The 26,132-nt window shown below is 41.5% G+C and overlaps 1 protein-coding gene across 1 annotated transcript; it reads left to right on the plus strand.

Annotated features, from left to right (window-relative positions):
* Nucleotides 1-25,009, plus strand: ntrk1 (neurotrophic tyrosine kinase, receptor, type 1). The gene is made up of 16 exons (XM_036538705.1): nucleotides 1-14; nucleotides 4,552-4,836; nucleotides 9,873-9,947; nucleotides 14,131-14,199; nucleotides 14,482-14,633; nucleotides 14,867-15,009; nucleotides 15,707-15,845; nucleotides 17,956-18,288; nucleotides 18,826-18,884; nucleotides 18,976-19,078; nucleotides 20,341-20,505; nucleotides 20,810-20,940; nucleotides 21,324-21,496; nucleotides 22,751-22,991; nucleotides 23,419-23,577; nucleotides 24,824-25,009. The coding sequence occupies exons 1-16, from the start codon at nucleotides 1-3 to the stop codon at nucleotides 25,007-25,009; spliced, it is 2,427 nt and encodes an 808-aa protein (XP_036394598.1).
* The last annotated feature ends 1,123 nt before the right edge of the window (nucleotides 25,010-26,132 follow it).

Below are 26,132 nucleotides of genomic sequence, written 5' to 3' on the forward strand. Positions count from 1 at the left end.
ATGGGGCAGCAGGGGTACTGTACAGATAACTATTAATGTCAGATTATACAACATTCTGAAAAATGACAAATAACAGCTGCTACAGATTCTGTCTTACCAGGTTTCCATCAATCGAACTGCAATAACAATACCATCCAGTTGAAGCTGCAGATAAATACATTGAAATAAACCCACTGAAAATAGCTAGTTCTCAATATCATTTGATCAAACAGTTGGATCAAGTTAGATCAATGACCCATAATTATGAATAAGGCTACTGGAATAACTGGGGGGGGGGGGGGTCTTTCACAGGGATTACAATAGGATCAAAACCAATAGGCATGAGAAGATGACTTGAACTCTCCACCCCTGGCACACAACCACACACTCAAGAGCAGCAGATCCAGGGGAGCATTGCATGGCTGGCACAGAGAGAGATGGGTGGGGAAGGAGCCACAGATTGGAACTCCTTTGTTGATGTGGTTGTTTAGCAGGTAGTGATGGGTTTGACCCGAGGACAGCTCCACTGTAACCAACATTCATAATGGAGTGATTTCCTAACCAGTGCAATGACCAGTACTCTGTAGGCCGCTGACACTGGCTGACAAGAAGAAGGATTAATGATTACATAGGAAACACAGAGGTGATTAATAGTTTCCTTGCCCCGTCAAAGTACTACCCATTTATCATGTCTAAAAATGGATCTCATAATTGAATCAGACAGTTGCGTTTCACAACAGTTCGTGAGTGGGTATGGGTATAATTATGACCTTTTCGCATTTTCTGTCAGAGCGAGATGCATTGACCTGAAGATTTACGGACGCCTCAAGGCCCAGTGGGCTACTTGGTTGCGACCACTAAACCTTGACACACTGATGGTTTTTTCTGCCCCTAAGCTGTGGGGAAGTCTCACATTAATCAATTACAATGTTGATCTTGTAGTTAAATGAGACGGTCCCTCTTTGTTCACCTTTCTGAGTGTTTTTATTTAACCTGTACATATTCCACACCAAAATGGATTGCATGTTTTTTAGTTTTTTTGGCTGCTATGGATCACTGCAAGGATGTGACTGTGTGCTTTGTTCATTCTCCCAGTACATCTGGCTGTGTCTGGCGAGCAGAGCCAACTGTGCACACATGAGGCCCCCACACCATAGAGGTTTGTCACTAGAGGAACTGAATTTACCATGCTGAATGTACAATTTCATAACTTGGTGTCTATTCATTGTACTACTAATTGTCTGGCACAAGCTCATATTGTTACCACAGTGCAGAACTACAATCAATTTGTCTAATTCACTTCAGCAAACACTGTGTCCAATGAACACCCACTTCAGATGATCAAAATGTCAATAACAACCTATTGTGTTTTAACAACTGATTGAGGAGAACAATGTGATGTTGATATAAGCAACAAGATTTTGATATACTGCATGTCTAAGCAAGTTTACAGCACTTTTATTGATTCCTGAGTTGAATTACTTCATTAGTGAATTAATGAGGTGCCATAATGAAGTTTCACTGTGCGTTTTTTTTTAAATAATAATTTGATAAAGTTGGATCTCAGACAATGTCCTAAATAGGTAACCCAATTGACCATTGCACTATCAAATGCTAACCCTGATCAGTAAGAGCTCTTCTCAGTCAAAGCTCACACATCTTAAACGCCAGAGAGAAGGGATTCTTTCTCATGTGTAGGAGTACTTCATTTAGTCTGTGATTGCCCTTAATGCAATTACTGATTGCTTTCATTGTGTGATGTATTCGGCATATCCTGCTTCAGTCTCCTGTCAATTTTTTTCTTGTTCTTTTTCTTGCTTAACCATCCCAGATGAAAAAGAAAAACAGCAGTCACAGAAATTCACAATTCATTTTTATTTTCAACATATTTATTTTCACTTACTCAGTCATTTTACAGTTCAGTCAGTACCACAGTCATTTTCTATTTACATTTACATTTACATTTATTCATTTGGCAGACGCTTTTATCCAAAGCGATTTACATAGGTTACAGTTCTTTACAATGTTATCCATTTATACAGCTGGATATTTACTGAGGTATGTTTGTATAAGGAAAGCAAAAACGCATCAATGAGAACATGCACTTTCACACTTCACTGTAACAATCCAACAAGTGTCAAAAAGACCCACGGTACAAATTTGCCAGAGGGTTTATAGCAATTAGTCATAAGTGCTTATTATATGTTTTGATGAAAATTCAGTGAAGCCCTATTGTTTGTCCAATGTCAGGTGGTAACAGAGGAAAAAAGCGTTCGTTCTGTAGAGGAGAAAGGTAGCAGCAGAAAACAAGTTCAATTTGTCGAAGTTCTTCTGACGCTGTCTCTTTTTAGGCGTCACATTGAGGAAATGAATATTTTTCAGATGATTCTGGGGAACAACAATGCTGTTGGCATGAACTATGTACAAGCCTCCACTGCAACAGTAAGACAAAAAGTGCACTGTCTCCTATGTTTCAGTGAGCAGTTGTGCATGTTTGCGAGCGCAGTCGCTGAGTGCACATGAAGTCGAAGAACAAAGAGGAAGTACTGAGCCATCAGTGTGTCCTGATTGCAGCAGAAAATAATGGCAATTCAGCTCTTACCAGTAATTGTGGTCAGGGCGTTTTGACCTGCCTCTGTGTATTGTGACTGAGACGGATAGGGGGCAGGGCATTATATTTGTCCCTGGAGGGGGTGCTGGCTCCACTCACAGTTTCTATGATGGACACTACCCCACCACCACATCCATCAGCACTTCCTTTCTGTCATACCATGTGTACTATACATGTATTGTACCTGTAAGATGTGGATGTCACGCATGTTATTCACTGTCACCATCTTTCAGAACTGCAGAGATTGTGAAATACAAGGCATTTTGCATGAACACCTGCCCCACACTCACCTTAGTCTCACACTCGTTCTGCTGTCGGCCATAATTGCATGCGTGGTTGAACTAAGAATCGTTCTTTTTTCAGTTGATACCAGACCAATAAACTCCTAGAGTAAAGGTGTGGTCAAGATACATTGCCACACCCGTTGCCATGCCCACACTGCAAAAAATATTGACAAGGGTGTATGTGGTCTGGGACAGTGAATTTATCCAGAATTCATGCATACAAATTTCTCATTGCAGCTAAAAATATAGAGTTTGAGTTGTAATCATTATCTTTTAGTCATGTCAGTTTTTACAGATATTAATTAACATATTCTTTTCCTAGCTATAAAAGGCAGGTGTCAAAGGTTTAACAAGCACTGTGCTATCATTGTATTTGTCACTTTACAGCATAAGATTCCAAATTTTATTATAACTTAAATTTGACAGTGTTGTAATTAATACTATCTGTCTATCAGAATTAAAACCTTTAAAGCGTCGTTAATGTACCTCTTTAACATGTGTTTGCTATTGAGAGAGCTGCAACAAAGTAATTATTTTACACACTGCTGCCAGAAGAAACAGCAGAACCTTATTTATTAAACACTAATGCATTCAAACACATGATGTTGTATGTATTGGCAGCTAGCCAGGTTTAAATGGTCATACCTCTGTAATGTTTTCAATAACTTATATTTACTTGTTTAGCTGATTTCAGGTTTACTGTCTTTGAGGTGTATAGACACAGAAGTATTGTTTCAGCAAGTATATCTTCATTATCACTTCTGCAAAATTTAGATTATTACTGTTTAGATTGAATTAATGAATATTCCATGGATGATCATATTCCTGTTACACAGTGCAAATGAATATAACAATAAGTATGTTTATATATTCTTCCAGCACTCATACACATGTACTTTCAGATTTTAAGCTTTCAATTAAAACATTTGAAAGGTTTCATTAATTGGCTTTCTTGTGTAGTCAACAGATTTTTAATTCAGCCATTAGGAATTTTTCCTTTCACTTCCCCACACCTTGTCACTTCTGAACTTTTGTTAAAGAGGAAGTCTTCAATGGCACAAATCCTGACATGTGGTCAGACAACAGGATTTGAGCCATTGTCTGCAATGGCTGCTAATTGTAATCTTTGCCTGTATAAGTGGGCAGCTCATTGTTCTAAAAGGATCCATTCCAACTCTGGGGCTAGCTTTGACTGTAATAGACCAATCAGTTTCCAAAGATCGGTGTCATGTGACATTTGTTTTGCTAAGGTCCACCTCTTAATTTCTGCTCACCCGTAACACCTGTCGTACTGCTCACTTGGGGACAGGTAATCCTCCCATCCTTCCATCTATGACTGTCTCTCTCTCTCTCTCTCTCTCTCTAACTCTCCTTTGGTCTATTTCACTCTGTTCCTCTCACTCTGCCTCTCTTAGGTGTCTTGTGACCACAGCTCTTCCCCACTAATTCTCTCTCTCTTTCTCTCTGTCTCTCTGTCTCTCTCTCTCTCCCTCTCTCTCTCTCTCTCTCTCTCTCTCTCTCTCTCTCTCTCTCTCTCTCTCTCTCACACACACACACACACATGTACACAGCAACTAATGGACTGTGTTGCCCCTCCCTCCATCTCTGACTGGAGCGAGGAGGGAAGGAGGCTAAACTCCCAAAGGGCCCTGCTTAGCTGCTGTGGCTCAATACCAGAGCGCCTGCCTGGGAGCAGAACCCCAAGTGTCGGCCAAGAGAAGAGGTGTGTGGGACAGGATCCGTGCCGTTCCTCTGCTGTATCTACATCAAGCTGGCCATGGCTGTGGGTGCTGCGCGCTGGCTGGCCCTGGTACTGGTGCTGCTCTGTCTGGCGCCGCCAGCCCAGTGTGGGTGCCTGGGACCCTGCAGGTGCTCCTTTGCCATGCTGCAGTGCCTGGAGCCCGACACTTTGACCAGCATTCCAGTTCTGGCACCACAGGAGAGCGAGAACGTCACCGAGATGTGAGTCCTTCTGGTTGTCTTTACCGCCAAACTGCGTTTTCTCAGTTGAGACAGTTTTGCCCGTTTCCTAGATCTACCCGGTCTCGTGCAGCTACTTTTTAAAAATAATTTTGTTTGTCGAAGAAAATGTATATAAATCAGGACCACCTGAGTGAAGAAGACCAGACTAAGACAACAAACCTGATTACTTTGATATTGTTGATCTGGCGTGACGACCTGCTGTTATTTCTGTAACTCATTGTTCGCTTGGGTGTCATTCATTAGTTTGTGCTACAAGTGCTTATGAATGTTGTTCTTTCTGTGTGGAGGGTGCCTCACCATGTGTGTAGCCTAATGCAATACAAAGTGCCCAGATCATTTGCATTCATTTTGCATGGGTCATTTCTGCCTTTCTGTGGATATGTGTGATGTTTTCTTTTGCGCTTCCTGATAAAATTGTAATTATGACATCAACAACCATCTTGTTGATGTTTATAGGTGATGTCTTTAACATTGTTGCTTCTCTGCCACAGCAAGAAATTTCACATAAGAAAGTCTAGGTGATACCTTCAGTTTCATTCCTAGCCCAGACAAGTTCTGTTTTTGTTTCAACTTAATCCAATCAGCAGTACTCTCCAGTTAATATTACAGTAGCCCCAAAGCAAATTTGCACAGGTTTCACAAAGTTGAAAAGGGAAAAGAAATGCTCTGTTTGGAAAGGTAGCATTCGATTAATGTGATGGATTCCTTCGACTTGTTTGCTTGGGTATAATTCTTATTTTTGTTTCAAAAATGTTCCACACTCTGTGTGGAAGGTACTTTAGTGTGTGCATAGTTCAGAGCAATAAGTGTCTAAATCATGGATTATTTTTCATGTTATGATACTGATACTGATACTGATACTGATAATTAACAATATTGTTGATGCTGATGGATGAAGTTCTCAGTTTGTACCAACTTAATCAGATAGGTGGTACTCTCCAGTTGTTGTTGACCATAAGCCCAAAGCAAATTTGCATGCTGCACAAAGGTCAGAAGAGAAAATAAATACTGTACTTGAAAAGGTAGAGTTCAGTTAAGGTGATGGATTCCAATGAATTTACAATGGGAGAGAGTAATATGAGGTCATGGATTCAATGCATTTTGGTTGAAATATATATGCTTGTACGGTAACATGCTAGGGGAAGTATATTTTCTTCCCTATGGTTCTTCATACTCTAATCGGCTCATTAAATGGAGGAATTTATCTAGTACAATGTAATTCTAGCAGCCTGACAAAGATAGAATTCAAACATTAACACCCTACGTCGGCTAATGTGGACGATCACAGATTTTGTGATATTTGTGAGGAGATTTTTGTCATTGAAGACATTTCATGTTGTAAAAATTCTATGAAAAATTCTAATGTATCACAAGGAGTAAATTGATAGTCTCTGGCAGAACTCCTCTGTCAGTGATAATAGTGTCTTTTGTTTGTTGTATCATCATACATTTAATTGTCTGGTGAATTTCTCCACAATCTAGATCTGTATGCACTTTGCACTCATACAATCAATGTGTCAATATTTGACAGATCCAGCAACAGTGACCCACCTGTAGTTTGAAGCTTCATCATTGCCCTCAATGAGCACCTGTTACTATCAAAAGCCTTTGATCTCAACTTAGGCATTACTAGTGTCTGCATCTCCATGGGTATCTAATGAAGAGTAGACTCCACACATCCTGGCTCAACTCGATCTACTCTCACTTTTCAAACCAGAGTGTGTATTGGTTATCCACAGCCAAACTATTGTTCAATAAACTCTAAGAATAACCTATTGATAAAGAAGGAGTGGGGAGCCGTGTCTGGGCCTTGGGACTGGCTTGATATTGACGCTGCACTTGACTGATACCTCTCTGATGGCAAACAGTCCCTTTCTTCTGAGCACTGCATTCAGCATCAGAGAGCAGCATGCTCAGATACAGTACTAGGCGAGACAGTACAGCTGGGCATTTAATTATCTATATTGCTCATGAGCAAAAAAGCTTTGCAACTGTAAAAACTCTAGCATGTATCTATGAGAACAGATTTTTTTTTGAGAATTGGATGGAGTAGAGGGGAACATTAGCAAGCAGCTAAGGCTGGCTGTATGCTGTTGTGATTGTGGAGCTGGGTTTATGAGCCAAATGCGCAGGTCTGATTACCAGAGAAGGTGTTCATGTCCAACCATTGGGTAGGGTACATACAACTTGAATTACTTCAGCTGCTCTGATACGTGACTTGTAAAAATATAGGCCATACAATTTTAACAGAATAAAGGGTGTCTGCTACACAAATGATAATGGTTGTATCTCTGTGCTCCTTTTTGTTCTCAAATCAGAAAAACATAGATGTACTCAGTTGGAAAAGGGCTGCTGTCCTCTACTCTTGTAGTTCAGTGTTCCTAAATGTGTGATTGCATTAGAAACGTGTTTAATGTTTTGGTATTCTAAACTCTCTGCATTGTAACATCTCCTGGATTAAAAACTGAATTTGACTTTTTGAATTTAGCAGCTTCCTACTGCATCTCTCTCCAAAGGAACGAGATTCCCGTTTCCTTGGCACTTGTAGCTGGATATGCTGTGCTGAAGTCTGGCAGAGCTCTTAAATTTACTGCAAAGCATTTTGTCAATAACTTTGAAAGCTCTGACTGCGTGCGCGCATACTGAAATGTTAGTGCCCGTAAAAGGTCACACGTTGCAGGGTGTGTGAAATGGACGGAGCGCGGAGAAACATATCTGCCCTGGGGAACAAACGTAGAACACGTAACCATTATCGGTGGAACAGGACCTGAGATACATCATGCATTAGGTTATAAATGCAATTTTCGCGAATTGCAGACGAACGCCCGCTTGAGAACAATAGATGAAATATACCCCATTTGGCCGAATCCAATAAGCCTGGACGATTTGTGAATCGTGTCCCACCTGCCCCGTAACTGAGTTACAGCTCAACTGGTCAATTGGAGACAAACAAATGTTTCTTGAGTAGAATGGCACCATGTTGTCGACTTTACAGAGAATTCAATGATGGTTTTTTTCTTACAATTTAGAGAGAAAAGCATATGTCGTTTATTTGTAATTTAGTCTTGTAGCATTAATACTTTGTGTTTCACCCTAACAAGTTATTAGGTGGAATCAGAAAGATTGACTCCCTTCTTTCCACAACATGTATGGAACCATTATGTTGGTCCAAGTCCCTGTTCTAACATGTACTGCAAGTTGCTCATTTATCTTTTACAATTGTATCACTCCTTTGCAAATCTTTTACCTTGTGTTATCCTACAGCACATATTATGTAACTGCTTTAGCTCAAAGGTCATTGGCTTACAATGGGTAAGTCCCACATCAGTATGACTTGAACTGCTCAGATTTAAATGCACAATTTGATGCCTTAACCACTCCTTTATCCTTTCTTTAAAATATGAAGGTGTCGGACAGAAAATGGTGATAGCCAGTATGTTCATTTTTTTTTTTTTTTTACAGTGAAGTCAAATTTAATATTGAGAGGAAGGTAAAGACCATTGCTGTTCCACAGTTTACAACACTACACAATTGTCATAGTAACAATGGGGGTCCACTGTCTTCAATCCCTGAAGATGACTAACAGCAAACTGATATCTGTAATAGGGCACTTCAGCTAGTTTTCCACTTGTGCGGCGCGATGGTGCATTTCTCAGCAAAGGCTGTTTGCTAGCAGGGCTGTGCTCTTCCTGGTAGTGGAATGACTAATTAGAGCTCAGGTCTTGCCCCTAACGCAGACAATTACTGAGACCCAGACTCCTCTGTTTACTACACCACTGGTTGGTTCAACTGAATGAGGGTACAAATTAAACATTATATTACATTCCCTCAGTTGATAAAGAAATAGAGTTTAGAATATTCAGTCATTGTTATATTGTTATTTGTAGTTGTAGCAGTAGTAGTATAGGTGGTAAAAGTAGCAATGGTAGAAGCCATTCTAGCTGTAGTAGTGGTTGCAGTATTAAAATTAAAATTGGTATCTGTGGCATAAGTATGAATGTAGGTGGTGGTAGCAGTGATAATGTAGTATGGCTTCAGGATACAGGTACACTATGCACTCAGTATGTCACTCAACAATCTAAACATCATTTCCAAGGTTATCCTGACAGCATAGTAAGTTTCTTTTAAGCACTGCAGATAAAGGAGAAAATGTCCTTGTATCATGCAAGTGAAGTTGCTGTTACTGCAATAGTTTGCCACAATGAAAGGGAAGACAGAGCTGGCCTCACGGCTGTGCTATTTGGTTATTTTGTGAGAGCTGTTGGTGTAAAGAGAATGGTAAGATTGGAAAACAGTGCAAATGATTGTAATCAATGGCCAATTTTCCTGTCAATGATGTCACCGGAGTTTTTATATTTCAAGATTTCTGTCAATACTCTTCCTGAGCATATTTATTTACAATATTATCTTTGTGGTTTGCTTTCTCTGTGACTGCTTTTGTCTGGCTTTTTGTTTGCTATTTGTTGACTTTAGCCCGCAACATCAAATGGGCTGGGAGATGGCCTATTGTGTTACCTTCAAAAAGACAAACAGGAGTTCTCTGACATGTACTGCTGTATGTATTTTTTTTATTTATTTTTGAAGGCTTAAATCTTGTTTTGAATGATTATTTTGACACATAATCATTTTATTATTGCTTTCTGTTTTGCTTTGCAGAGATTTACAATTCAATAGCCTTGCTTTTTGCCCTCACTGTAGCAAATTCTAATCACACTGGATGGTGAAGTGGTCAAGGCTGTTATTGTGGTGTGTGTGTGTGTGTGTGTGTGTATGTGTATGTGTGTGTGTGTGCATGTGTGTTCCTATATGTATAAAACATAACAGTGGTTCTGTTTATCTTGTCTATGTGGCCATCTGTCCCCCTCCCTCCCATTCTTCATGAACATGCATGTTGGAAGGACCAAAGGTGTCTTGGAAGATAAACATGAGGAAAAAGTATTATACTATTATTGATTAACTCTGTTTATGCTCTTTATTTTTCTATTTGTGCATATGTGTGTCTGTTTCATACGCAGCTACATTGAAAATCAAGCCAACCTGGAAAACATTACAGAGTTAGATCTCGCCAGTTATCGAGAGCTGAAGAACCTGTAAGCATACAATCTCATTTGCAGTTGTTGTGCAGAAAATTGTTTAGCAGTTTAGCTGGGTTTTTTCTCATACCACTGCTTGGGAAAACATTTCAGTGAGAAGACATTGTATAGTACATCTGTTAAAGCTGTATGCCTTATTTACACACAGTTCAAATACAGTTCAGCTGTAAGGGAAAGCAGCAACCACACTGCTGACATTTGTCTAGTGCAGGTATGAAATATGGTTTATCATACACCATAGTATGGTTGGATTATCTGCCCTAACAAAGTATGTGCATAATATTCACTATGACACATATAGTGTTTAAGCATTAACATGCAAACTAGTAACATGCATGTAAAAACTGTCTAAATCCAATCATGAGACCGCTAATGTGGAATGTAATCTTCCTGCTTAGCTGTTAGGGGACAATTAAAATAACAAATTGAACAAATCGTTACCTTATTATCACTGCCATTAGTTTTTGCATTTATTTTAGCTTCAAAGCATAGAAACATGTTTCTGTTCTGAAAAAAAAAGAAAAGGTAGCATGACCTTAAATTTGTTATTCAATATTGAGGTTAAGGCATTGTTCTCTCAGACCTACAGTGAAAAGGCCCTTGACCTGAATAAAAGAGCAGCCTATACTACATCACAGCAAGGGCTACTCTACAGTTTAATGGTTGGGAAAGAGTGCAGCTTGGATGTGCTGCTTTACTGAATACAACCCTAGACCAGGCATGGCTTCTAATTTTGCCATGTCCTATCTTCTGCATCTTCCGATGAGCCAGGCTCATTGAATTAAACATGTGTTTATTGCTCATAATGCATGCATGTGTCTACAGGCATGGTGCAGATATGATCTGATAGCGGACTTCCACATTGGCGGTTCTTACAAAGCTTCCTGTTCTCTCTCACCAGCACCATCACTTCATGCGGACTGGTACACATTTCTGTCAAGGCCTTCCAGTATAACCTCAAGCTCCAGTATGTGTAAGTGTCCTTGTCTGTACAAGGGATTATCCTTCTCCTTCTTGTCTCAAACACACTTGAGGTATACAGTTTACCGCTGTCAATCAATGACAGCCCTTGCTGTCTGTCTCAATCTCCTCTAGTCACTCCCAGCTTTGTGAAAGTCCCACATTCACACACTGTCTCTGCTTCCTAAACTCAAACGACTCACAGGCAAATTCCAATAACATCTCACACACCTCATCCAAAATGGCAGAGATCTCTCCTGCTCCACATAGATGTTATTTTCTTATTTGTTGGTTTTAAACAGTGAGACCTAGATGTTTCATTATATCATGATTTCTGTGATCTCCAATACAGTGCAAATTCAGGTTGGATACAACATGGCTACAGGGAGAGTGTGATTGTAATTTAGCAACATGAACACTCTAGAGCTCATTTGATATTTAATGGATGAAGGGTTCACCAGCAGGATATCATACGAGATTTGATCCTGTGACCCACATGTCATGAATTAGTAAAACGATTTTTGAAGTCAAATTCTAAAAATGAGTGGCTTAAAAACACATACTTTAAATAGTCTAACTGCAATCACAATGCATGCTTTGCATTGCATGACTAGACAGTTTCAGAAACTGTAAGTTTCAGCAGGACAGCAAGCTTTGGTTTGAACAGAGAGATGTCCATTACAAATGGCATAATTTTTAGCTTTTTCGACAGCACTGAGACCCGGGGTGTCGACACCATGTCAATCACACCACTTTGTAGTTGTGAACACTGATATCCATCATCTCGCCCTTACTGTCTCTGTGCGTCACACACCTTGAGTGTTTGATCTGCAAGAGGAAGGTGGGTGGGGGGTGGACAGGGAGCTGGGGGCAGGTGGGAGGGGGAGGGGTCCTGCGGTAATTGGAGAAGACATCCACCAGTCACCTTTTACTCGCTCACTTGGGCAGATTATTGACAATTGATGCATAATAAATACACTCCACTAAGGGTCCATTATCACTTAATCAATATTTCACAGAGGCTGCGTAGTGTAACAGATGTGCCCCTCCAAACAGAGGGGTTACTCTGGAGAAAAGGGGAGAGAGCTGGGGGGGGTGGGCTGTGCACTGTATATGGGGGTGGCTTTCAAGAGGGCGAGAATTAATGTTTTCAAGTCTGCATCTTGATTTCCTCTCCTCTTGATGGTGCACCCCCATTCCTTTATATGCCGGGAGGGAGGCATAACCAGGAGCAGCAGCTACATTTCCCAGTCATCTTCTCCCTGCGGCTTTCAGCCGAATCGAGCTGGTAACAGATAGGCCCTGATGGCTGACCTGTCTGACATGAACTTTTGGGGATCAAGGAAAACAAATAATTGACCCCCAGAAACCCCATTCCCCCCCTGCCAAAATGGATATGTATCAGTTGCACGGCCACTCTTCCCAAGTGTTGTGCGCTGTCATTTTTGTGTATAGTAAGGATTTATATCTATCTGTTGCCATCAGGGAACATTCCAGCACTGTTATTCTGACCAGCTACACTACAACAGGGATGGGCAGCTCCAGGCCTTGAGGGAAGCTGGTGTTACACATACAGTATCATGCCTTTAAATAAAAAGGAAAACCAATTTTACATGTTGTCTGATACATTTATGACCTGATCCACCACCTTTAGCTTACACTAGTCACTGGATTGCAAAGCTCCTCGAGTCTTTTCAATTAAATGAAGCAACTGTATTGATCTCAATACCCTGTTATTCCAGATTTGAATAAGTTACATTATGAAAGGTATCCATACAACCAGCATGTGTCTAATGCCTCAGAACTGTAAATATCTAACCCTTGATTTAAAATGAAAAAAGGAATTAATTAATGTCCTACAAATTGATATACAATTAAAAAAAAACACTCACATAGGTTCTAATTAGTTAGGCCAACCACCTCACATAAGGATCACTCTTGCTCAATTGCTATTTTCACTGACTTATGTGTATGCTTTTCACTTTACCTTACATGATAAAAAATAATTGTAATGCTTTGAACAAACAGTATCATGAGCTAGTAGCCCTTCTGCCTAAAGATGGGCTAGATGCCCTTTATTCATAACTGTTATTATGATGGTGACATATTCTTGGTTAACACATTTTTTCAATGTCCTGTCATTGTAATTGCTATTTATTGAGATGCTGAAAATGACAAGGTGCAATGACATCAGTGAAGACGTATACCCGTGACAATAATGGGCTTCACAGAGAGATATACTGTACACAGTATATCGTTGTCACTGTCAGAGCTACTCTCCTTCTCACTATAGGGCTGTGTAATCTGACCACTCCACTTTCTATGCTGAATACAGCAGCAAAGCTTCACCCATTGTAGTAAAAACTGGTGCAGTGGTGCATTTCAAGGCCAAGCCGTGTATTTTGTGGCTTTTTCACATTTATACTGGGAAAATATATGTCTATTGTATGGTACGTGTACTGCGGAACACCACAGGACTCAATGTAAACCTTTGGTATTCGTTACTTTTATATTGTATTTAAAGACTCTCTGCAAGACTGTTTTCATGTGCTTCCATCAGTGCGCAAGCCAAGACATAAAAGCTGCCCGTGTATTGCACTGATAATTTTGACTGGTTTTAATGGCATCAGATTCTCACTATCACAAAATTTTGTCATTGTCATCCATTGTCTCTAAGTTGTATTTATTGATTTTATCTTCATGTTACATACAAGGAAATCGCAACCAACAATTCCCTCCATCCCCAACCACTCGATCCCACCCTTTCATATCCATCAAAACCCTGTCATCCCTTCCCTGCTGAGTAAATGAATGAATGAATGAATAAATAGATAAATAAATAAATAAATAAATAAATTTAGAGATCTCAGTGACTGTTTTGCACAAAATTAGCTACATGTACATGTATGTAACATTTTCCAAAATGTCAAAAGAAAACACAAATCAAGAATACATACACCCACAATTACATTCCTTTAAAGGTAACACAGACACTATATATGCATATAGTACGTAGGGGTATGGGAATAGTATTGTATCTATGGTACTGTGCATATTGTACTATACTGTTGTATGGGTTACCTGTAAAGGACTGTGATAGTGGGTATATGGTGACTGAAGAATGATTGTTTGGGGTAAACAATTATTCTGAATTGAGTAATATTTACAACTACCATTAATGTAAAGCCTCTTTGATAAGCGTTATCTCTCTGTGTCACAGAAACCTGGCCTCCAACTCCCTGGAGCACATCAACTGGAGGGTGTTTCATTTTCTTCCCCTTCTGAACCTGTGAGTATGTTTATCTCTGAGTCATCCACTCTGTGAAGTGAAGTGATTCCTAACTGCATTAAAAAAAATAACTATTTTTACACTGTATAATTGTGCCTCTCCTTGACAGTGTACATGTATTGTTGCTTCGAGCACTTTTAACAAGATGGGATGAATGCTATCTTTCTAATATCCTAGTTTTTACAAGGTCTTGTTCAAACGCATGTAAAATCGGTCCATTGCTTCAAACTACTCTTCAAAATGGTTCAGAGCATCAGATAAATCTTTTCATTTCCACTTTAGAGTTCTGAGGGACAACCCCCTTGCCTGCTCTTGTGACATCCATTGGCTACAGCAATGGCAGCGAAGTGGGCGCGGTGACATTAACCAATCATTGAGTTGCCGCTCCAATGGACTCATTCTGCTGTTGGAGACCATGATGATAGAGAATTGCAGTGGGTGGAATGTTTCATTTTTCCTTTAATATAATATAATATAATATAATATAATTGAATAAAATTGTTCCTGCATTAGTTTTGTAATTTGTAGACAAATGTAGTTAAGATCATAGTTAATGGTACATCAGAAAGATTTATTCAGTTTAACAAAGAACCACAGTTTTATGGGCAGATCCCACCACAATGTTCCAGAGAAATGCTCTAATTAAGTATATGTTCATTCTGTGCAGGTATGCCTGAGGTCTCTATCATTGCTTCCCAGCTGACTATTCAGGAAGGAGGGAATTTGACCTTCGTCTGCCAGGTGACAGGTACCCCCACCCCTGTAGTGAGGTGGCACACAGAACGCCTGGAGTCCCATTACACCCTCCAGGTAAGGTTCTGCAGAACAGCATTGCCGGAAAGGGCCATCATTGTAGCTACCATATATCTAAGTGTTTTATCATTGTGACGGAGTGCCGTCACTACAGTTGAGTATGCGCTCTGACTGCCATACCAATGAGCCTGGCTCTTTGGTGTTGCGGTCAAAGTTGCAAAGTTGGTACCCCATAGACCCGGGTTCGAGGCCAGGTGGGGTGGCTGCTCTCACCCTTGGCTACAATCACACTTTGTAGCTTGCATGTGATGTAACTGTACCATGACTGTGCAACAACTGCTAGTAGCAATTTATCATAAGGACACTACTCTGCTCAATTTTGTCTTAGCATTGAAACTTGTTGAATAGTTGAAATTATTCATTTGACTTCACTAATTGAAAAATGTTAAATAATTTCTGAAATTGGTTGGTGTTTTATAAAAGACAGGTAATTCAAAAGCATAGTTGGCACAAAGCACATTCAGCAGCTCCTAGCTATTTTGACACCATCTATTATGGGGCTGTAATATCAACAGAACCACCTATGCAGTATACATACCTCAGCCATCACTCCTGGTTGAAAAAGGAAATAGGTTAAATAGTTTTTTGTTGTTGCTGTTCTTGTTTAGATATTGTGAAAATCCACTGCAACTAATTAAGATATTTGTGTCACCATGGTGAAGCAATGACGGCTGGTCTATGATTCAATCTACAGAAGAGGATCTGGGGTCCCACGCTGGAGCTGGTCCTGCATCTGGTGGACGTCTCCCGTAAAGACAACCTCTACAACCTGACCTGTGAGGCTGAGAACAGAGCAGGACCAGGGGAGGACATGGTCCTGTTGGACATTCAGTGTGAGTCTCCAAATGACAGCACAGACAACACAACACACGCAGCAGGTGTTTTTTAGCTTCCGTCCAGTGGTGAGCTGTCAGTTATGGCATAGGGTGTGAAAGACGGAACATTGGTGATTAGGTGTTTGTGATCAATCTGCAAAAAGGGGCAAAAATGTTCATTGTTAAAAGTCGTCAGAAAAACACACAAACCAAATGCACTCTTTGATACTATTTGTTCCATTTCTGGTCATACCCCTACCTAAAAAAGGTTCCAGTAGGGGACTGGAGAGGACTCTGGGAATATCTGCAGTATAGCTTTCCACAATGACACCTTACTTGAGGGGAAGGGCCTTATCATTGTTATTAAGTGCACTTAGCCCACACAGCTTGACACGCAACTGATAATATCACAGAGTGATATCACATATTGCGAACTTCATCAATTCCCCTTCATGCAATAATTGAAAAATAAATAGCAGCACAGCTTGACTGGACATAGGAGCACTAAAACTGCAGTGCCATCAAGGGACTGAATTAATGCCAGGGAAAATGGTGGTGGTAGTGGGAGGGGGAGGGTGATATTGAGACAAGCATCAGATCTTGTTTGAGCTCTGCTAATGGACCTCGCCCTCATACTCCGGAAACCTAAATTGGTGGGAGCTGATTGGCAGGCAGTAAGTGTGCGGCTGTCCTCATCTGTCAATATCAGCCGACTCCTGGACAGATGCTCGTTAACAGCCTCTCCTTAATTACCACTCAGATCAGCTGGGTGTGTACAGTGCTGGAACTGTGGGATGGTTTTGAGGGTAGATGGTTACCACAGATTCCATGAAGACCTCAGTGGTGTCACCAACTTGAAATATGTTTATGCAGAGGAGTAACCCTTGAAGAACCTCCTTTGCTTTTTTTTTTTACAAATAATGATATGAGTAATATGACTTCTCCTGAATAAGGTCTAAGTATAAAACATACCCTTACTTTTTAAATGATGCATAAATAAAATGACTCACAATTGTTTCTCACCCTTAGGATTTTGAGTACATTTACATTTACATTTATTTATTTAGCAGACGCTTTTATCCAAAGCAACTTACAAAAGTGCATACAGTAAGTATAGCGACAGTACGGGGACAGGATGTGTACAGTTCCACAATGAGACAGTTCTCAGCTGAGAGCAAGGTCTGTTTGAGGACACAGTACTATCAGATTTGTACAACTACAGCGTATAGGGCAACTAATACGATACACCTTCAAACAGCAAACTTCAACAACTTCAAACGGCGCAATGAGCGTCAGGGTAAAGGCGGCAACAAGAAACAATTTAAAAAGCACAGCAATTTACGAAAAATGAGTAGAGGTGGGTGGGTAAAAATAGTGATTATGTTTCCCATATATTATACAGTAACAAAGATGTCCTCTTAGACTACTCATGCTATGCGCTAAATATCTTCGTATCCCATACAAAGCACTTTCTTCAGAAGGGTCATGGGTTAAAAGCTATGGAAGGCAATAAGAACTGGGCTCTGTGCATCAGCATGCCTTTCTTCAGTTAAAAAAATAATTTCCTGCATCTCACATCTACTTTGCTCCCAGGTACCTCCTGTGGTCTGGGTTCCTCACAAGATGAAGATTCATTATTCATGTTAGGTCAACAGGTTTACTGTGCAGATGGAAGACATTGATTAATGGAAAATAATACCTGAAACCTGAGGGACAGACGTCGGCCCTTTTCATAATGTGGGGGGAAAAAGTGTTGAAATCCTTTCAAAGAATGCTCTTCTAATCGATTTCTAAATAGCTTCATCTCAGGAATATACAGAGAAAAACAGGAAATTTTCAGTAAACTGTTTCTTGCCATCTTGAGAGTCAAGGAAGATCTTTTCTGAAAGAAAAAAAATTAAGTTTGCTTCAGTTTTAATTAATTTAGAGCAAATATGCCAGGGATTGAAAAAGACCCTCCAGGGCTGTGGGGTCTGCCAATATTCATTTTGGCTCAGCTCTTAATTACCAGAATAGAAGCCATTATTTCTATAGACAGTTAACCCCCTCAGGGATGTGGGCACAAGTCAGCAGCCTACCCCATACTTTAACTCTGATTTCTAGTGTTTCCTGTCTCCTTATACCCTAGTTCCAGTAAAGATCCTGTGGCTAAGAGATGCCGAACCTCAGCATCACTGGTGCTTCCCCTTTGCGGTGGACGGCAACCCCGCCCCCTCTATTCGCTGGCTTTATAATGGCTCCAGGCTGAATGAGACAGAGTTCACCTACACCCAGCTGATCCCAGACAGTGACGACGGCTCAGTGCAGCATGGCTGCCTTTTCCTTAACAAGCCCACCCATCTTAACAATGGCCACTACACCCTCATTGTGGACAACGGACTGGGCAGTGATCATGCAACTGCCACTGGAAAGTTCATGGACAACCCCTTTGACCCCTTCGATCCAGAAGGGATCATTCCTGGTGAGAGTTTTAGCTAAATGAATTAATGTAGTTTCCAGTCATTTTCAAATTCCTTGTTTCTTGCAAGTGATATATTTTCTAAAAATTGTTGTCTTATCTTTCAAATGCCAGTCCCTAATAATGGCCCAGGTAAGCTTATTGCATGATTTTTCTTAAGTAATATTGCATGAACTAACACCAGTAGTTTTTCACTAATTCCTCAAAACAAAGCTTTAAGAATGCTGCTCACTCCACAGAATCATCAGTTCAACACCAAATTATTTTGTCTTATTTATTATATTTGTTTGATTCATTAATGCTGCACCGTAGATTCATATATTGGGTATTGAGTATCCCTTGCAATTTGCCTATAGTTGCCTATCAGGAGGATGCGGTTTTAAATTTTCAAAATGATCAGACCAGTAGGCCATCATCATGAACTGAACAAGAGTGTTCATTCAGTGTGAAATTAGATGCTTTTTATCATCAAATTCACCTTGCATGTTATCTTTCCATTCTATCTTTCCATAAATAACAAGCTTGACTGATCTTCCTCAGCTCCCACTGACAGATCCAGTGAAAATGTCACAGAGAACCTGGAGAGCAGGGTTTTTGGAGTGAGTATTCCATCAAAGAGGGAATGTAAAATGCATTCAGCACTGGTGTGATCATGATCAGACTAATCCTGCTGTATGTTTCTGGCCAAAGGTCTCAGTGGCTGTGGGTCTGGCTGTGTTTGCCTGTACCTTCATTCTTCTCATGGTTCTGGTCATCAACAAGTGTGGACAGCGGTCCAAGTTCGGCATCCACCGTGAGTTCACACTTCTGTTTGTACCACTCCTTTTGATATCTTATAATGACATTGGGTTTGTTGCTTGGGATGCCAACCTCTAGGAGCAAAACAGTTTGTTTATCTAAGAGAGCAATTGATGGACCACCAGAGCATTGATACTGCAGGCTTAAATGAAAAATATGTGAAGGAAGAGCTCCTGAATTTGCTGGTGCTGGATGGTGATTTCCGTGAGAAGTAAAACCCTGGCTTAGTCGCAAATGACATCATTGCTTGTCCATTTCACAGGTATAATTGCAACAGAAGCCTAATGGGAGATCTATCCAGCAGGAACTAACTAGTGCAAGCTAACCTTTGCTACTGCTTTTGGACTCAGAAGTTCTTCCTGAACCAGGCATAATATTTCTCATAATGCACAGAGCAAATGATTTCTGCTCATCTGTAAAATTGCGCATTGCCAGCCTGACAGCCAGGCAAAGTGCTGGCAAGTCTTAATTACAGCATGAAAAGTAAATACCATCAGGTCCCATAGCTGGCAAAAAGGCCATTAAAGAAGACTGATGGATGTTGGCTTTGCTGGTCTTCTTGGACCCCACTTAAAGTGTCTAAATGGGTCTGATTGCCTCGCTCCCCTCCTTCCCTCATTTCCCTCTTTTGTTCTATTCAGCCAGCCCTCCAGGGGTTCTGTGGTTACTTACTGAGAGGGTTTGATGATTTTGGAACCGGTTTGGCTTTTAAATAGTGTCTGCAAGAGCCTCAGTCGGCTCCTCAATGTTTTAATGTCCACATAGTTGTTTTCCACTGCGTTGCAATGCTAGCCTGACTGTTCACAATGTCCCCAGTTCTGGTTTTGCATGTGAATTAGGACACAGTGTAGCAGTATTCCAGTCAAATACTGCAGAGGTCAAGTAATGAAGAGGTTGTTAGCCAGTTCAGGAACTACTCTTACCAAAAAGCAGGTATCCAGCAAACTGTTACAGTAAAGCTGCTGCTAAAGGTTTGCCAAAGGCTGGAAGGAGATTGTTCTTAATCTCATGCATCACTCAGCTTTCACATTAGAGCTACTCACAAGATGTATCCATCACAGTTGGATCACACATCAGAGATGTCACAGTTTCACGCTTTAGGAGTCTGATTTCAGGTGCTGGAGGAGCTGCAATATGCACCTGACTATGCATAGCAAGGGGAATTTTTTACTGTGTGTTTGGAATGAATGGTACCTCAGTGACACAGCAGTTTCATGCTCTCTCTCTCTCCTTCTCTCTCTGCTTCTCTGCAAATAGGGGCATCTGTCCTTGGCACTGAAGATGACCTTGCAGTCTCCCTACGCTTCATGAACTTTGGGGCCAGCCCCCCCTCTTCAGACGAGGGAATGCTTGACTCTGGATTGTCCAGCTTTGTAGAGAATCCCCAGTACTTCTGTGGCATCATCAAGGACAAGGACATGTGTGAGTGCCAAACACCATATTTTATCTGTCCCTGATCCTTCATATAGTATTTTCAATCAATTTTAACAATTTCAATCTGCCATTCTTCCTTTTGACCATATCTTTTGCATTGTTGTCACGTAACTGTCCATTTGGAAATTTGGATTCCTGATACATTCCCTTCGTAAAGGCAAGGCAAAGTTTCCTGTATCTGCATTTTTATCTTTGGCACTCCAGGAAACTAACCATCTTATACACAATACCAGTGAGTCTACAGGATGCATTCCTTTAACAGTGTGTGAATGAGACTGTGATCTTCACACAGGTGTTCAGCATATTAAGCGTCAGGACATTGTGCTGAAATGGGAGCTGGGAGAGGGAGCGTTTGGCAAGGTCTATCTGGCAGAGTGTGCAAACCTCAGTCCTGACAGTGACAAGATGCTGGTGGCTATCAAGGTACAGTTGTCCTTTTTGGCATTGAGTCCCAGGACTGTGAAATTGACAGAAGACTAGCAGACTGGTGTTTCTGTTATTTTAAAGCTCTGAAACAGCTGTAATTTCCTAAATATTCTCCCCAGGCAGGTTTCTTCATTTGTGTGTACTGTCATAAGGTAGATGATATGAAAACACCCAGAAAAACCAGTGTGGTCAACATTTTATTCCTCTGGACTTGTTATTTGTGTAAGGAACTTGGTTCGGATGTGGGTTCAGTTCCTAGCAGGGACACTTGTTGCAGCCTTGTAAAAATCTTTGCTGTGTATGTCTGTCTGCATATGTGATGAAATCCTGTACAGTACCAAACATAATGGAAAGTTCTAACTTTGAGCCTTTATATGCAGACTCTAAAGGACGCCAATGAGTCCACGCGGCAGGACTTCCAGCGTGAGGCGGAGCTGCTGACTGTTCTGCAGCATGAGCACATTGTCCGTTTCTATGGGGTTTGTGCCGACGGAGAGCCACTGGCCATGGTTTTCGAGTATATGAGGCATGGTGACCTCAACCGCTTCCTCAGGTACTGCAACGTTTCAGCTCTGTCTTCTAAACACAGTGCATAAAACAGAATAGAGGTGTACAGCACCAATGAGACCACACAACCAGAGCTGGTGGGCCCAAATCCCAGTCCTGGGATTACAATGTATACTGTGTGTATTATTAAACAATGCAAGTAGCCATGAGGGTTAGGATTTTCTAAAGAAACCTTTACTGTATGATCAGCACCTTCAATGCATTTCTTCAGGTGAAATAGATCTATGACTCTTTCCTGAAACAAATGTATAATCTGGGAATCATCAAGGAGAATAGGAGTCAGTTCACACAAGACTGTTCGTGAATCCAAACCTTTTATGGAAAGAGCAAAATAACTAAAAAAGAAAATCTGTATTCGTGGCTGAGGGCTGAGGCATTTGTGTGCCCATTTTCTTGTTCAGACTCTGTAGGGAAAAACCCAAGAAAGATGCAAACGTCTGGTAAGAAGCAGTTCACTCAAGGGCACGACCACGCATACAGCTGTCTATGTGAGCATTCTGCACCTGCATGAGGTCCAGAGACACAACCAAAGAAAGGGAAATGTGTCCAGACGAGAACTGCGTGCCATTTGTCCATAGGGCCAGATTGGAAGTAGGGATTCCGGGTGGTTGAGCAATATTCACAAACTATATGATCATGGTGCAATGGAAGAAATCACATTTCCAGCAGACGGTTGGATGTGTCTCCAGCCCCAGCAGCTGCTCCTGCCCTGCCACCTGCCTTTTAAACTAATAGTAATTACACGTTCAACTTCCTGAGAAATGGGGCTGACACCATATAAAACAGTAGGAAGCACGCAAGCGACAAAGCACCAAGCGCATTATGAGGACAATTGGAAACGTGTCAGCATGGATTTGTCCATTGAGGTTTGATGGAAGTAGCATGGGTAACATGTGATACATACAGCAAGACTAAATTAACAAGAAACCATCATTTCATATCAAAATGTGTACCACAGAATTAACAATTTGCTGTCTAAAAATAGTTTATCCAACAGACAATATGCCTATCAGCCTTGTGCTTCTCTCTCCACTCATCTTTTATTGTAGCACATAATGCTCAGCGTAAGATGATAGCCACTGCATTTTAAACTTAGCCAACCACAGATAAAGGAGATTTCTCACAGAAAGGTTTGCTGGCCTTGGTCGTGTTGCATCCTGTATTTTATTATATACCTGTTTGCCCCAGATTTTTTCATAAGCTGCCAGGTCACTCACCTGCTGCTTTTTCCCTCTCTCAGGGCACATGGCCCAGACGCCCGGATCCTGGAGGAGGTGAAGATGCCCCCTCTGGGTCAGCTGACTCTGCCACAGATGCTACAGATTGCAGCTCAGATTGCCTCAGGGATGGTGTACCTTGCCTCCCTGCACTTCGTCCACAGGGACCTGGCCACTCGAAATTGCCTTGTGGGGGAGGGCCTCGTGGTGAAGATTGGGGATTTCGGAATGTCCCGTGACATATACAGCACCGATTACTACAGGGTGAGACGGGCTAGTGGGGTTACAGTTATGATGGCATGGAAGTTCCTGAGTATCCTTTACTATGACATGCCCAAAGCATTACATTTATTTGTATGCTGTCAAACAACAAGACTTTTTGTGCATGCATGTCTGTGTGCTTCTATGCATACATATGTATGGGTGTGGGTGTGTGTGTGTGCGTGTGAGTGTGTGTGTGTGTCTGTCAGCAGTCATAGTTGTGTGTTTATATGTGCAAGCTCATATGTGTGAGATAGAATAGCTCTCCTAAATCTGAACAGTCAAAGGAATGGTGACTTGTAGGCATTGTCAGCATCATGTACTATAGCCAGTTATAAATTCCCTGATCCTAAGTACTGTACACAGCTGTACTTAGTCTCAGTTCATTTCAGGACTAAGGTTTGTGCTACCGTTCCTCTGCTTCGGTTAGGTTGGTGGCCGGACCATGTTGCCCATTCGCTGGATGCCACCAGAGAGCATCATGTACAGGAAGTTCACCACTGAGAGTGACATCTGGAGCTTCGGCGTAGTCCTCTGGGAAATCTTCACCTATGGGAAACAGCCCTGGTACCAGCTCTCCAACAGTGAGGTATGCAAGGAAAGAACAAACACACCCCTTTGGGTACATAAAACCATATGCAAACCATTGGTTTTCTCCAAGAACCATCACAGATGCCTTTTATAACCAGTTATAACCAGTTAATAGTGTTTTAAAATGTTTATCTACTTTTCACATCATTGGAGCATTTGCAGTGTTTTATGATACGCAGTAAGCACGCAAAATAATATAACATTCTGGAGATCACACACATGTCAAGTCCTGCTGTGATAGAATGCCAGTATGCCACTGAATGATATACATTAATACATATAAAAGGGTAGGGTGAGAAAATGGAGCACTTCTTGGGAGCAAAGATGCAGCTGTGATAGAACTGATAGTGAAAGGGACTGTGCGTGGTCTAGTCCTTTTTGATTCAGTAGTAGAGAAGTGGACTCCAGTGAAACCACAGTGGTGCCATTATGGAAAGAGGGGCCTCTCTGCGTCAGAGTGGGGGTAGATCACCTTTCCCATCTACTCTATTCTAATCCCATTTGCCCTCATCTTCGCTCTGGGTCGACTTTGTTTAACCTCGTTAGTCTAATCCCTGCCGGCTCGTGATTGACGTCCCCAGCTAATTACGAAGGGCGCGGATAGATCGTCTTGGACACTCCGGCTCAGCCGAGGGAGGGGGCGAAGGATGTTGGGATTAGTCAATATAAATCTTTGTAAACTCATTGCGGTGATTGAAAGCCTATTATAGCACAATGCAGTCTACTGCTGACAGCCTCTTCAGATGATTTGATTAGCAAAAGCGAGGGGTGAGGTCACCCATACCCAAAACGGGGGATTCAGACAGCCCCACGATTGGCCTGGATGCGAATCAAATTCAACCTTCCACACACCCCCCACCCCCGGAGTCATTGACAGTGAGTGATATACTCCTGCCTGTTTAACAGAGGAGGGTTGACTTTGATACAATTTGGCCAAAGCAATCCCGTAGACAAGGAAATAGAGAGGTTTTTTACCATGATTTACTATACCCAATAAAATGCAATACTGTAGATAATTCACTTTGGTCACCTGTCGTATGGTTCAAAGTGCACATTCGCATGGGCTGAACATTCCATTCCATCTCCATACCGATTAAAGGTGCTTTTCATAATAATATCATGCTCGCAGGCAAACACACTTGCCCTCACAATATGCTTGTGACATTGGAGCATGACAGCAGAGTTGCAAAGAGCGGTGCTGGAATGTTGTGTAAACATTGTGTCCGCTCTGCTGTGCCTTGCAGGCGATAGAGTGCATCACGCAGGGAAGAGAGCTGGAGAGACCCCGCACCTGCCCCAAGGAGGTGCACCTCCTCATGCAGGGCTGCTGGCAGAGGGAGCCCCAGCAAAGGCTGGTCATCAAGGACATCCACAGCCGCCTGGTTGCCCTGGTCAAGAACCCTCCCGTCTACCTGGACATCCTGGAATAGTGGTCGCCGGGGGAAGCAGGGGTGGTGAGGCGGGAACCTCGTCCCGACCGCTGTGTCCCTAATTCAAACCCCTGACGCACAAACTCAAAACCCACGCTGCTCCAGCCTCACCATGACAACCCCCATCTCTGTTCCAGGAAGTATCAGACACAGCATGCAGGCCGAGTGGCTGTATGGCGTGAGGGGCATTGCTGAATACTGAGAGGTGTATGGTTTGGTTTATTTGTACTATAAAGAGAGGAAAACAGCATCCTACCATAAACGAGAGGAACAAGAAACAGTAGGAATGTGTAACAGAAACATACTGTGACAGGATATACCTGTAAAAAAGGAGAAAATTAAATAATGAATAACGTGCTGCCCCTCCAGTTAAGATTTGACAGTGATCTGGGCTATCAGTTCCCAAGCACTGTATGTAAAAAGTTGGATTATATTTGATCCTACAAAACAACAATTTTTGCATTTTACAGTGTCAAATTTTGACAAAAATAGCAAAAGATGCATATTTGCAGATGCAAACTCATATTGCATTTCCCCATTTAGTGCTCGGATTACTACTGTATTTCACAGTGCACTATTTTTCAGCCGTTGGAATGTATTGTGCAGTTGTTAAAAGACTGCATTTATGAGAACTTGGAATTAAAAAAGGAGAGCAGAAACGGCCATTACTTTTTCCCTGATCGCCACAATGTATAGTCGTAGATGTCGACATAGATGTATCCCATAATCTATACCGTTTCCACCATTCTGTTAGTGTCACACAATCAATTTATTGTTTAGGAGATGTCATTGCGCAAAACAACGCTTAGCTTTTACAGCCGTTACATCTGCCAACAGCGCATTGCTGTTAGAACACAGACTGTTCACTCATTGAGACAACGTCTAGTGCAGGCTACATGGGACTAAAAATTGCACTGACTTTTTACAAATAACCTTTCTCTCCTTGGCTGCCCGATGCTGCCTTATCAAGGAAATATATCTATGGCGCACTTGTTGGAAGCTGGTGATTGCACGGTGGTTACATTCCCAGTCCGATACGACACCGGCACTAGTCTTGTCTTTTCACCTTACACTGCGGCAGAATTGCACTGCTGCCGATTATGATGGAGATTAAAGAATACAT

The sequence above is a fragment of the Megalops cyprinoides genome, chromosome 10, assembly GCF_013368585.1.
Source record: "Megalops cyprinoides isolate fMegCyp1 chromosome 10, fMegCyp1.pri, whole genome shotgun sequence".
In the NCBI taxonomy this organism is placed as follows: Eukaryota; Metazoa; Chordata; class Actinopteri; order Elopiformes; family Megalopidae; genus Megalops; species Megalops cyprinoides.